The sequence below is a fragment of the Bubalus kerabau genome, chromosome 14 (genome assembly GCF_029407905.1).
Source record: "Bubalus kerabau isolate K-KA32 ecotype Philippines breed swamp buffalo chromosome 14, PCC_UOA_SB_1v2, whole genome shotgun sequence".
NCBI classification, from domain to species: domain Eukaryota; kingdom Metazoa; phylum Chordata; class Mammalia; order Artiodactyla; family Bovidae; genus Bubalus; species Bubalus kerabau.
This window is the reverse complement of record NC_073637.1, coordinates 33,337,645-33,351,900: the sequence shown is the minus strand read 5'-3', so window position 1 is coordinate 33,351,900 and position 14,256 is coordinate 33,337,645. Positions and strand designations below refer to the sequence as shown.

The 14,256-nt window shown below is 35.5% G+C and overlaps 1 protein-coding gene across 19 annotated transcripts in view; it reads right to left on the bottom strand.

The window, feature by feature from the left end:
• Positions 1 to 14,256, bottom strand: part of CSPP1 (centrosome and spindle pole associated protein 1) — a 110,113-nt gene that overhangs the window by 80,450 nt on the left and 15,407 nt on the right. For all 19 annotated transcript variants that reach the window (XM_055546178.1, XM_055546172.1, XM_055546183.1 and 16 more), the window contains exons 3-4: positions 13,181 to 13,280; positions 3,776 to 3,879 (exon numbers count right to left, since the gene is read on the bottom strand). In XM_055546178.1, the coding sequence (XP_055402153.1) occupies positions 3,776 to 3,879; positions 13,181 to 13,280 (204 nt within the window). The remainder of the gene's footprint in view (positions 1 to 3,775; positions 3,880 to 13,180; positions 13,281 to 14,256) is intronic.

The following is a 14,256-nucleotide window of genomic DNA, read 5'->3' as shown; positions in this document are numbered from 1 at the left end:
AAATGGAGATGAAGACGGAAACTACAAATGTGTGAAGACTATACCAAAATTAGAAAAAAAGAGAATTTTCTAATTTCTCTGCAATTAATGGATATCTATTTAAATGCCAGAAGACATAAACTATGAACATTATTTCTTTCTGAGCCTCTCCATTCCTGTCCATTAAGCATCTATGTAATGCAATGTGACAGACAGAGCATCAGACTAGGAATCCAAAGGCCTGGGCTCTTGGACCAGTTACAACAATTTTCAGCTGTGCTACACTGAGCAAGTCACTTAATCTCTCTGATCCAGACTTTCTTCTGTAAAATGAAACTGGAATCTGTTCTGCCTTAACAAAGCTGCTACACGATCAAGAAGGATTTAAAAAATGTAAAATCTCTTTGAACACCATAAAACAAACACAAGGGATTTATAAAAAATATATATAATCCCCAACTTTCTGGTACTGGTGCTGAGTAGTCATATAATCTGGAGAAGTTACTTAATTTATCTGCTTCTGTTTCTTTGTAAAACAATAATAATAACGTCTATATTATTAGGTAATGAGGATTAAATCAATCAATACTTATTAACCTAATTCTATGACTTTTCTGTATTCATAAAACAAGCAATCTAATACTTTTCTATTACTTTTACAGGTGACAGGGAGAAAAAGATAAGCATATGTTCCCTATATTTAAGAGATTTATAATTCAAATGAAGAAACAAACATGGAAACAAATAACTACAATATAATGTACTGCAACAGAGTTATACTCAAAACATCATGGGAACAAAATAATTGATAAAACAGACTAATGTGAATTTAGAAATAAGCTGTGCTACAAAAGCTAATTTGAAAGGTGGTTATATAAATTCTAAGCTTAAGAGAAACAATTTGACACACAACTAGATCCCTGAGTCAGTCTGATCCCTATATACCAAAGTACAATGTAAACCTAGTCATTTTGTAGTTACACATGTATCAAAAAACACAGAGTTCCAATTTTGAGCATACAGAGATACTGCATCCTTATTCCTTCATTAAGCCATGCCCCACTTTAAACCCGGCCCAGAATGATGTCTGTACTTTTCAATAAAACGAAAAAAACTAGTAATAAGGACAACACCCTGAGCTTTGCTGAACTTTAATCATTCACTCATTCATTTAGTAATTATTGAGTGCAACAATGTCTACACTGTTCGATACATCTGGGACTTAACAGTGAAGAAAACAAAAGATCTTTGCCTTCCCAAAGTTCACATTCCAGCAGGGGAAACTGACAAGAAATAATAAACACAATGAAGAATAATTCTACAGTATGTTAGAAGGTGGTAAGTGCTGTGGCCAAAAAATAAATAAATAAAATGAAAAGAATAGTTGATAGGTAGCCTACAGGCTTCTAGGGGATGGGAGTCAAAAGATTGGAAATCTGGAGTTCCCTTTTTAGACATGCTCAACACAAGATACCCACTAGATTTCTAAGTGAAAATGTCAAGAGTCTGAGGTTCAGGAGAGAGGTCTGGGCTGGAAATAATTTACTGACTCAGTTTAAAAACTTCTTCTGAGAATATGTTCTTTTTGTGTTTAGATGGCCAAGTGTTTTTTATTCTAAAGACTAGAAGATGGTAGTTAACTGTTTAAGTGGCTCTTCTTGGCAGAACTTTAAGATTTGATCATTTTTTAAAGTTAATACTTTTGCAAAAGTCTGGAAGCCACAAGAAATCCAGAGAGAATGGGACTTGGAAACTGTACATATTCCAGGGGTCAAGGAAGCCATGGCAGCCGCCTCCCCATATCCTACATAATTTTCTTTTTCCCTTGCTTTCCTCTCCATTTCCGCCTTCTCAGATGTCAACCAAAAATTGTCTTTGTCATATTAAGGAAATACTGTTCCTCTACCACAACTATATTCTTAATGATGTAAAACCAAAAATTCCTTCACAGCCCTTTACATTTAAAGATTTGTGCTCCTCAATTCTTCTCTTTCATAATGGCAATTTCTTCTTATACCTTCCAGTGCCATTCTTTTTTAAAAACGTTGTGTCTATAAAGTAATGTAAAATCCACAAGTGAAAGTGGTGGTGGTTTAGTCGCAAGCTTTGTCCAACTCTTGCGGCCCCACGGACTATAGCAGATACTAAAGGAAAACCTCAGCCAATGAGCAGTAGGGAAGGGGAGAGGACAATAAGGCCCAAGGCCAGGGAGGCAGGCTAGACTGTGAAGAGACTACTCATGTCATGCTAAGGAATCTGGATTTTTATCCTGAAGGCAGAGAGGAGACACAGAAGGATTTCAACTGGTAAGGGACAAGATCATGCTGGAAAGTATCATGGAGAATGGGGCTGAGATTCAGGGCAAGGAGATCAGTCAAAAATCTGGAGGCCTTTCCTGATCATTACAGTACCTGCCTTGTTAAGAGTTATCACTGTCTGAATTGTATAAATGTTATCTCTACAACTAGATTCTAAGCCCCTTGAAGACAAAATTCATACCAGATTCATCTCCATGACAAGTGTTTAAAAAGTGTTGGCTGAAAGATAAATGGATGTGTGAGATTCATTTTAAAAACAGTCATTTTCTAATATATGTTTGCAAATGTAATCCACAGATTTGGGAACCAAAATATCAAGTAATCCAGTCTGACAACAAACAGTTCAAAAATATCTTAGAATATCTTAAATATTCTGTCATTTTATTAATCTTAATGCAACTAGTACAATTATATTTTGAAGAACAAAAACGTGCATGCTGAGAACAAATGAATTTACAATAGCTGCAGAATATTTCTAAAAGATGCATAAGAAAGCAACAAAAACAAATGCAAAGCAGGAATCAAAAAGAATGCCTGATTGTACTAATGGAAATGTACGATGTATAGAGTGTCATTTTGCTAAAAGCAAGGATCCAAAACGGTGCCATTAAAAAGTCTCTGAATCACAAATGAAGTTATTTTTATTAGTTTGCAAACAACAATATCATATATGCAAATAATCACAAGCTACTAGATCAAAAACAAAACAGCAAGGAAGAACATTTTGCAGGCAACCCTACCTTTCTTTTTGCTTGTGTAATACCCTAAAGTCAAGGGAAACAAACCATTGGTAAAATGTATTCAAAGTCCTTTCTCTTCATGTCAAATCAGAATAAATAAGAGACGATTCATATATGTGGAATAAACATTACAAAGTAGGAAGAAACTAAAGAATCTCTTGGGATGACTAGAAACATGATGACTGTTTTAGATACATTTATAACCTAGTAAACTATATTTTAAAACTTACAATAGTTATCATATAATTTAACAAAAAATACTTAAAACAAGAGTTCCACTAAGTAAACAGATTAAACCATAAGGCAAAACCTGACAGTTAAGGAAATATGCTGAATGACGTTTTATAAGCTTAGTTCTTAAGAAAATAATTAGAAACTAGAACTCCACATGTCATTTTAATACATGGTTGAGGGGAAGAGAGTAGTAGGCTGGGCTATTTTACACCATGACTACTTTACAAAAAACATGAACAACAAGAACTTACAATCTCATTTAAAATTAGAACCCACTGTCCTCCTTAAAAGGTCAAGAGTCTGTGTTATTTCACGGCACCAATTCTCAGAATCATTTTTTTCTCTATCAATGTCATATGTATCACTTAACTTTCGCTACAGTACATTGCTAGATACCCCTAAAAATGTAAATATTAATGTATATGACTAAAAAAATCTTATGAAAATAAATTCAGGAGGTAAATTCTAAAGCACAAAACCAAACGAGTTACTAGAACTCATTACCTGAGTAAGATAGCGTCTGTAATCTTGTCGCAATTCTTCTTTCAGTTTATGTTTCTTCTGTTCATAGTCTTCCCCAAGTGGTAAACTTAATCCATAATCAATTCCTAGAAAGAAAACAACTTCTTAAGCAATGTAGCTCATTGCAACCCAATCTCAATTTCAATGCAGTGTCTTATAACAAGGCACAGTAGGAAGGAACACAGTCATGTGGATTCTGAGACTTGGATCAGGATAATAAATTTTTTATTTGAAATGTTTCAATAGGTGACACATTCAAACAATGGAAAATATCCCTCCCACCCACTTCTCCCGCCCAGAACAACCAACACTGCTGTATCTGTGTCTTCTTCCAGAGGTTTTTAATACATCTATAAAAGGTGTCTTCATAGTACTATGTGGGTGTGTGTTATATTTAGTTCTTCCCCCTTCAGATAGATGGCTCTGCATTGTTTGCCATCTTGCTTTTCTTTTCTTTTTTTTTTTTTTTGACATGGACCATTTTTAAAGTCTTTATTGAACTTGTTACAACATTGTCTCCGCTCTATCTCTGGTTTTTTGGCTGTAAGGCTTGCAGGATGCCAGCTCCCCAAACAGGGATCTGTTCCCACACCCCCTAGATTGAAAGGTGAGGTCTCAACCACTGGACTGCCAGGGAAGTCCCTCCCATCTCGCTTTTTGAAGGACAGCAAAATTAAAGCAAAGAAAAGCCAATTACCTTTACTTCTTCATTTAATTCTGCTGAAATTTCTTTTAAAATACCTACAACAACTTTAATATGTGTCTTTCAGTCTGTGAAAATTAATAATGTGATATTCTAACATAAAAGAATATGCCATAACAATTTTTTAATTGAGGTATAGCTGATTTACAATGTTGTGCTAATTTCTGCTGTACAGCAAAGTTATTTAGTTACACATATACATGTAAAAATGAAAGTGAAGTCGCTCAGTCATGTCTGACTCTTTACGACCCCATGGACTGTATAGTCCATGGAATTCTCTAGGCCAGAATAGGGGATCTTCCCAACCCAGGGAGTTTTTCATATTCCTTTCCATTATGGTTTATCACAGGATATTGAATATAACATGTCTGAAAAAACCAGCCATGCAAGGTTTAGGCTGAAATTTCCAAAAAATTTTAAAGTTGCCAATTCTGATTTCATATAAACGGATATTAATTTTTATTGTGGTAAAACAGACATTTTAACCATTTTTAGGCATACAATTCACTGGTATTAAGTACATTCAAAATGTTGTGCAATCATTACCACTATCCATTTCTAGAGTTTTGTCATTCCAAATAGAAATTCTGTAGAAGAATCTTAGTTTTCTAAGAAAAACTTCCATTTTGAGTAGGGCCTTCTTATGCAAGAGTTCAAAAATCGAATTACATTTTGGGGTGATGACCATAGCAATGGCTGCACAACTTGTAAATACACTGAAGACCACTGAATTGTACAATTTAAATGGGTAAACTCTATGGTATGTAAATTGTATCTTCATAAAACAATTAAAATCAAATTATATACTTTAAAAATATTTTTAATACTAAAACACTATGTCAAGCACCGATATCACATAAGTGTTTCAATTTCTGAAGCCTCTATCGCTTTTTTAGTCCTACTAGGCAATACTAACGGAGAAGGCAATGGCACCCCACTCCAGTACTCTTGCCTGGAAAATCCCATGGACGGAGGAGCCTGGTAGGCTGCAGTCCATGGGGTCGCTAAGAGTCGGACATGACTCAGAGACTTCACTTTCACTTTTCACTTTCATGCATTGGAGAAGGAAAAGGCAACCCACTCCAGTGTTCTTGCCTGGAGAATCCCAGGGACGGGGGAGCCTGGTGGGCTGCCATCTATGGGGTCACACAGAGTCGGACACAACTGAAGCGACTTAGCAGCAGCAGCAGCAGGCAATACTGAAGTATAAAATATTATTTCTGAACAAAATTAATTTTCCTCAAAGTCAGCTACAAGAAATACAGATTAAACAACTGACTGTAAGTAATACACCAACAAGGATATTACCATTTTTTCTGCCTTATTCCTCATAATGCATCTAAATGATGGAAACTTTTCATGACTGGTCATATCACTGCTTTGTTACATCACTAAAATGTTTCAGGAGCAAAAATAAAACCAAAGTAGTATAAATATAAATGAACGTCAATTGATTTTTATGTAATACTAAATTTCCCTTCCTACCATAAAAACCCGAATTCTCTTCATAAACACTCCTGGCCTACTTGACTCCTAATGACGAGGGTATGACAGAGGAGTCCTTAAAGACACCTCTTACTCATGCTCCCAATTCTCTTCCAGAAGAATCTAAAGCATTCCATATAAATTCATCTGAGAAAGACATTCTTTCCTCACAAAGAAAATTTAAAAACCTATTTTCAAAGAGACAGAATTTAAGCCTAAGAGAAAAATGGTTTGCTTCTCACATTCAGAAAGGAATTTCAGACATGAAATTAAACTATAAAATCCACGAATGCATGGTCCACGCTTTATTCAACTTTACAATAAATGTGTATATAAATATATGAATGAATGCCTGAGTAAGAGAAAGATTAAGAAGAAAAACACTATTCTTAGTATTTCATTTCTGCTTTTAGGAGTATAATTGCATAGAAAGAGTAAGCATAATGACTAGTAACCAGAGTTACATGTCTCTAGTTACACAGGGTCACAATGGATGCACTATTGTGTCAAGGAGGAAAAGAAAACAATGCTACAAGGATGATGCCTCCCAAGGTGCTCAGCTTTCCTACTCAGCAGAACAAGTAATTTACATCTTTTTAAGTCATGTATTTAAGGTGGCTTTTACTGCTGATTTTCAACTCTGCTTGGTGGGTTTATATGAAAGAAAATAAAGAAAAGTATGGTTCATTTTCATCTATAATTACTATTCATATGAAGTTTATCATGAGTATCTGCTTTTTACTATTGATTCAAATAGTATTTGTAATAACTGTGTTAAAAGATGAGTGAGAATACATAATGCCTTCAGAATTATTTAAAATTTTATTAACTAAATGTTCAGTCAACAGAAAATACTTACTTTTTAATTATTTTTGTTATCTGGTACCAATATTTTACAATATTAGAGGTAAGTCATAGACATAAAATTAAGAACTGTACAGAAGAATTTAAATATTCTGTGGACTTTAAGTATTACCAACGGAATCCTAACTAACTTAATGAACTGAAAAATATGGTGAGACTTACTTTTTCAGGGCAGTTGTCTTCTGATTGTTCCTGGGGCAAGTAAAGCATCAGTGTCACCTTAGGGTCAGTTGAAGTGATGTCACTTCACCAAATACAACATCAGTGACTCTAAGTTAACATTATGCTTCAGAGCTAGAGCAATTAAAAGTATCTGGTTTCCATAGTGGCTATGGGTTAAATATTTAAAACCACAGTGTGTAATCTTTTTAAAATTAGTTTTAATTTTCTAAATAGCACTCATAGTAAATACTTTACAGATTACCATGGAACACTTAGTTTCTTCTTTTCAGTATTATAGTACCATCAAAAAGTATTATGTCAAAATAATCAAAGGACAAATTATAGGAAATAATACCAAGCCTTTCCATAAGCAAATGACTTATCAAGAGATGCAAATACTTTGAGGAGAACTTCAGCTAAAAGACCTTATTACAAAGGACCCATTTGACTTGTACAAACTACACCAAAGAGGCAGAATGTTTGGGATTTAGCTTGGAATTAAGAGAAACCGGAGAAGGAAATGGCAACCCACTCCAGTATTCTTGCCTGGAGAATCCCATGGATGGAGGAGCCTGGGGGGCTACAGTCCATGGGGTCGCAGAGTTGGACACAACTGAGCGACTTCACTCACTCAAGACCACATATGCTACAAGGAGTGACAATTAAAAGTACTACTAAAAATTAGTAAAAACAATTTTCTTTTGTCCAATATCCAAAATCTTTTTTAGTTAAACCCTAGAATGACGCTGCAATATGATACTCTGCTGTTGTTTCTTTTCTGATATTATTTTTAAATTGCAGCAATGTAATTTTCCTTCCTTATAATTCTTTTCCAAATTTCCATAAGCACAACTGTATTTAGAATAATTTTTAAAAATCATACTAATTTCTAGTAACAAGAATAAAATTTTTTCTTACTTCAATAATCTGCAAACTTTTTGCTTGCAGATTTACTTGACTTCTAAGAATGAAAGCTAAAATAAATTTTGGAGGTTCTGGAGCCTGAAATCAATGGCACTTTGATATGAGTGAGAGATACTGCCTAGAAATGGCGGATGGATAAAAAACACCTAGGGCCTACAAACATTAAAGATGGATTCTGGAGTATCCAAAGTTTAGAGGTGAGGGAGAGAGAAAGGAACCAGAAAAAATAAAGACTGAAAAGGACTGTGTTGGGAGTCTTCAAAGCCATCCCCAGGTCTGTTGACTTGACAGGACTTACAGAATGCAGAAGCCATTATACTCACAATTATGGTTTATTACCCTGAAAGGATACAAAGCAAAACTAACAGGAATGTGGCACTGTCCAAGGTAAACTAGGTTCAAACTTCAAGAGTTCTTCCCCAGTGGAATCATACAGGACGTGCCTAATTCCTGCACAACAAGCCGTGACAGCACACGTGAAGTGTTGTCTCCCAGGGAAGCTCCCTACTCAGTGCCCAGGGTTTTTAATAGGAGCTGGTCACTCAGGCACCCTCTGCCTAGTACGTACCAAAATTCCAGACTCTACAGACAGAAAGCAGGTACTCTACATAAACCATATGGTTTATATAAAGCTTAGACACAATGACCCATTCTTTTTATCAGTGTAAGAAACTATTTACAAGCTCAAGTTCCAGACAGCAGCCAACAGCCAGTCTGCAGTGGAAACCCTAGCAGCAGACAGTAACTGCTCCAGGTCTGTCAATAAACAACAAGGTTTTTTTTAATCTCAAATGTCATGGTCATGCCCCTATACTGTAAATGGTGGTATCTTCAAACGCACAACAGGATTTATGCTACCATATACAGAAAAAGAAGAGAGGGTTATACACATGTGTGCAGTCTAGTCATGAAACTGTATACAAGAGACTGCTAAGTAACTAGAGGACAAGGTTAGGAGGATCATCAATTCTCATGCTATATACTTCTGTGTCATTTTTTTTTTACCATGTGCACGTTTTCCTTTATTTCTTTAATGAAAAACAAAGGGGGGGAAAACCCTTAAATACAGCAATGCTCTCATCCTTATCACTGAGCCAGGAACTACACTTTAAAAGCGGTACAAAATCTATGGATGTAGAGTCAAAATACACACATATAAAAAAAAATGTTGCAAGTATTTACTGTATTATTTATTAAAAATGTCTTCCAGGATATAAAACATCAAAATGAAAAGAATAATCCTCAACCAATCTAAAGGGAAATGTTCAACTTCTCTAAAGAAGAGACAGGATGAGGGGATGATCTTTGACTGAGGTATAACAGAACTAAATTTAAAAGATTAAAGGAAGCATTTCTCATCAATAATGCTTATGAAACATGAAAATGAGCTGGTCAGAAAGGTTTAGGATTTTTAAATAAAATAATAACAAGTATTATGCCTAGAAATGGTTTAGGGAAATGGAAAACAGCATTTGCTTTTACAGATTGTTTTCAGCTGATTTTCTCATAATTTCATTAAATCTAAATAATTCTAACCAACTCCTCATCAATGACACCATTTCATCAGCATATATCAACTAAGCCATGCACATGCTGTGTACAAGAAAGAATCTAGCTAGCCCCTGTCTCTGGGAGGTAACTTCTAAATTCTTGGAATCTTCTGAGTCATGAGATCATATGTTACTCATGACAGGTCCCCAGAACAAATCTCTAAGTTGATACTAATAAGGTGACTCACAATGAGTCCCTAGATGGTTTAAGCTAAAGAGATAATACAGATGGGGACTGTTCACACCAAAAAGATCAAACATGTAATTGGAGTGTTGGCCCTTTGACCCATGTGATATCAGCCTGACCTCAGGAAAGTAGGAGATCTGGAGAGAATGAGCCACGTGGACAGTGACAAAATCATTCATGCTTATACAATGAAACCCCTGTAAAAATTCTAGACACCAAAGCTCGGGTGAGCATCCTAGGTGGCAGTACTCTATACTGTCACCTATTGATGTGCTAGGAGGGTAACACATCCCTGAGGCTGATGGAACCTTTACGTTTAGACCTCCCAGACCAGGCCCTGTATTGTATGTTTCTTCCTTTGGCTGGCTGATCTGTATCCTTTTGCTGTAATAAACCTGTAATGATAAATACAGCACTTTCCTGAGCTCTGGGAGTCATCTAGAGAGTTATCAAACTTGAGGAGGTGGTAGAAACAGTTCATCTGAAGGAAGGATGGCCCATGAACCCCACACTTGCACCTGGTATTTGAAGTAAGCGAAATCTTGTAGATTAAGACTTGTAGAAGTCTTAACACTCCTCAAATCCTTTGCTCAGAGGTATAAATGGTGGAAGAAGGAGCTACATGGATAAGCATTATCCGTGAATATCATCGTCTAACAGAAATGAATTTACATAATCATAAAAATGTAGTGGTACATGGGGTCGCTAAGAGTCGGACATGACTGAGCAACTTCACTTTCACTTTTCCCTTTCATGCATTGGAGAAGGAAATGGCAGCCCACTCCAGTGTTCTCGCCTGGAAAATCCCAGGGACGGGGGAGCCTGGTGGGCTGCCGTCTATGGGGTCGCACAGGGTTGGACACGACTGAAGAGACTTAGCAGCAGCACCAGTGGTACATGACAGCTGTACAATGAGCTATTAATAGACTGTCTTCGTTGGCTAAAACAAATATTGCCAGTTTACCTATCACTGATGGCTACTATGCTTAATTATTCAAAGTATGGTGTCACTGAGCTTAATTCAATGTATAAATTTTAGACCAGTTTGTTTTATAATTCCTCAAATCACTTACAGAAAACTGTTGCCAAGTTACTTTACATTTTTCCTAACACCAAAAATTAAGTATTTGGCCTAATTACTATTCAGGCAAGAAATCAGTAACTGAATGCTCGAAGATACAAAATCAAATTATTATTCTTTAGAAAGATTCAATGTGCATCAAAAATAATTATACTTCAGTTGGCAATTAAAAAAAAAATAATCCAGAAAATTAAATTCTATACACCTAAAAAATTGCTTATTTTTGCCATGGGAACTTCATTCATTCAAAATATCTTTTCTAAACACCGAAGTGCCAGACACTGTGTTAAGCAATGAATGTACAATGGCAGAAAAGCTGGGGTGCTATTGGGGTAAAATAGAGAGCTGAACAAGTTCAAAACTGTTCTTCAAGGGAAGAGCCAATGTCACAGGAGTATAAGGTAGGGATGGCCAACACAATCTGGTAAAGGTAATAAAAGAGTAAAATCACCGTAACGGAAACTAGAATCCATTGAAGGGTTTGAAATAGAGACTAACATGATCAGATTCGGTTTGGGGGAGGACATCAACTGGCAGTGCAGAGACTTAATAGAGAAGGCTAGATTGTACAACAAAGAGAACACTAGAAAAATAATCTAAGTGAAAGCCAAAGGACGCCTACATAAAATGATCTCTATGGAATTAGAGAAAAGTCAATTTATTTGAGGTTTAAGTGTTAGAATCTCTGAACTATGTAATTATTCGCTGTGGGATACAAAAAGGGAAAAAGGTCAAAGATGACCACAAAACCAGCTCACTTAAGTTTGAGAGGAGTCAAGTTAATTTTGCACATGTTGATTCTGAGTCCAAGACATCCAAGTACAGATGTCATTAAAACATTAGACATATAGGTCTGGAGTTCACCAAAGAAACTGGAATTAGGATAGAGATTAAGGAGTAATGAGCACACTAATGGTAAATAAAGTCCTGTGAATGAATAAGGGATACCAGTTAGGGAAGAGGGAGAAGTCATTATCTGTTAAGTTGGACTTTAAACTCTACATGATTTGTGAATGTAATAAAGGATAAGTTTTAATATAGTTCTTAAAAATAAAAAACCTAGTTTAAAAATGTAAAAAGTCATGGAAATTAATATTTATTGTCCATCAATAATGCACCAATCATCTTTTCATACATATTCAACTATTGCCACAATAACCTTTTAAGATAGACACAATTCTTAAGATGAGGAAACAAAGCTTAAATAATTGATGCCAGGTTGCAAAGGCATGACAGCCACATTCCAAAGCAACTCATAACTCCAGAAAGTCAGTGAGTCACCTTAGTGCTTGAGAGAACCTACTATCAAACTTTCAAAAAACTCTCTCTCAGAATAATTAAATTTTCAATTCATAAAATTTTAGGGCTAGAAGATAATCTAACCTCTTTATGTTATAAAGAAATTGAGTGCCTTAGAGATTAAGGCACTTAACCAAAATATAATACTTAGTTCACTAAAGCTGCAGGCATGTGTGCGTGCTCAGTCGTGTCCGACTCTCTGCAACCCCACGAACTATATAGCCCGCCAGGCTCCTCTGTCCATGGGACTTTCCAGGCAAGACTACTGGAGTGGGGTGCCATTGCCTTCTCTGCAAAAGCTGTATTAGCCAATAATTTGTAACAGACTCAGAATGGAAAAGGTTTTCTATATATATGATACTAAAAGTATGGCATTCACTTTGAGCTGTTTTTCTAGTAGAGATAGAGAGCCCACTAAACTATTCAGCAGTCTTTTGGCCAACATCCCCATGTACTCCTAGCAGAATACAAATGCAAAGCAACTAACAACTTAGGAGTATACTCATGGCCATGAAAAGTCATCCACATGAGAAATGCTTTAACCAAATGGATTAATCATATTTGACTTCTTTAATGTGAAAAAGGTTCAGTTATCATCAGTAATTCACAAGGTAATTTTTAAATATTCATATATTTTCTTTAAAAAAAAAAAAAATACACCTACCAAAAAGCTAAAACGAGGTAGTATCCCAAATATTTTCACACCAAACCATAATCAAAGACTCAATATAGCTAAATATTAACTTATTTACAATTTCAAAATAGTCATCAGTAATATTTTCTATCTTTTAAGCATAGTTCTTTGATTTTTAAATAAAAGCAAGTCTACCATTATTATTCAACAGTTAACACACTTTCTCACACAATTTCCATTCAAATTTTTCAATTATGATACATACTTATGGCTATGATTTCCGTAAATCATAACCAAGACAATTAACAGTTACAGTGAGAACAAGTTTCTCAGTATACATTATATTTCATATATAGACCACACTGTCACATATAAGATTCCAGAAAGGAAGGAGTTACTAGAATTCAAAAATTGTCTTTTTTTCTGACGAGACAAAGCTCCTTCATGACAGCCTGCTAAGAATATCTTAAATTCAGTTTAGCACACCTAAAGACATACCTAAAGAACGCCTTGTCTGTTGACTGTTAGGTGGTATGTTTTCCTTAGCCATGGAGATTAATATTTTACTGTTTTCAGAAAGCTTCTCTGATGCTTTTCCCTGAAAGAGACATAATATTTACAAAAGCAGTGGGGGAAAAAAAAATTCCAAAAATGTACAATTAATTTCAGTATGTTTAAAACAAAATTTAAGTGTAAGGTTTGAGGAATTACTCAAAGGTATTTATTAGTGCTGCAATGTTCTATTATTTAGCTCACTGATTTATCAACAAATATTCACTGAGTTCCCACCAGATATTGTCCTAGGCATCAAAAACAGGTAAGTGAAGAAATACTAAAGGATCTCTGCCATCACAGAGCTTATAAACTACTGTGATAACAAACAATAAACACAACACACAATTAGATTATGTTATATGTAGTGAGTGATACAGAGGAGAAACAGAAAAAAAAAAAAAGAGAACAACTGTAAGGAGGCCCAGAAATGATAACGGAGGAACTGCAAGGCCTGAATGAATAGGTGATACTTGACCTAAAGACTTGAAGATTATTATCTATCTGCTATAGTATTAGAAATCATAATGCTGCTGCTTAAGTTGCTTCAGTCGTGTCCAACTCTGTGCAACCCCATAGATGGCAGCCCACCAGGCTCACGCTGTCCCTGGAATTCTCCAGGCAAGAACACTGGAGTGGGTAGAAATCATAATAAAGCTATATTTAAAGCTATCTAATAACTCCCTCCTAAACCTGTCAGTCCTGAGTACTAAAGAATGGTTAAGGGCATAAAATGTGGAGCTGGACACATGAATCCAATCTTGTACGTGCCTGCACGATTTACTTAACCCCGTAAGCCTCATTTTTGGAATCTGTAAAACAGACAAAAATTCTGCCTACTTCACTGGGATTTTATGATTAAATGCTATCATACATATAAAGTCCTTGGCACAGCTCCTTGTACATGGCAAGTACTATGGAAGGAAAGATAGTTAAGAGAATAAACACTGGATTCAGGTTGCCAGGGGTCAAAGCCTAGTTCTACTATTCTGTCACCTAAGTTTCATACTTAACGTCACTAT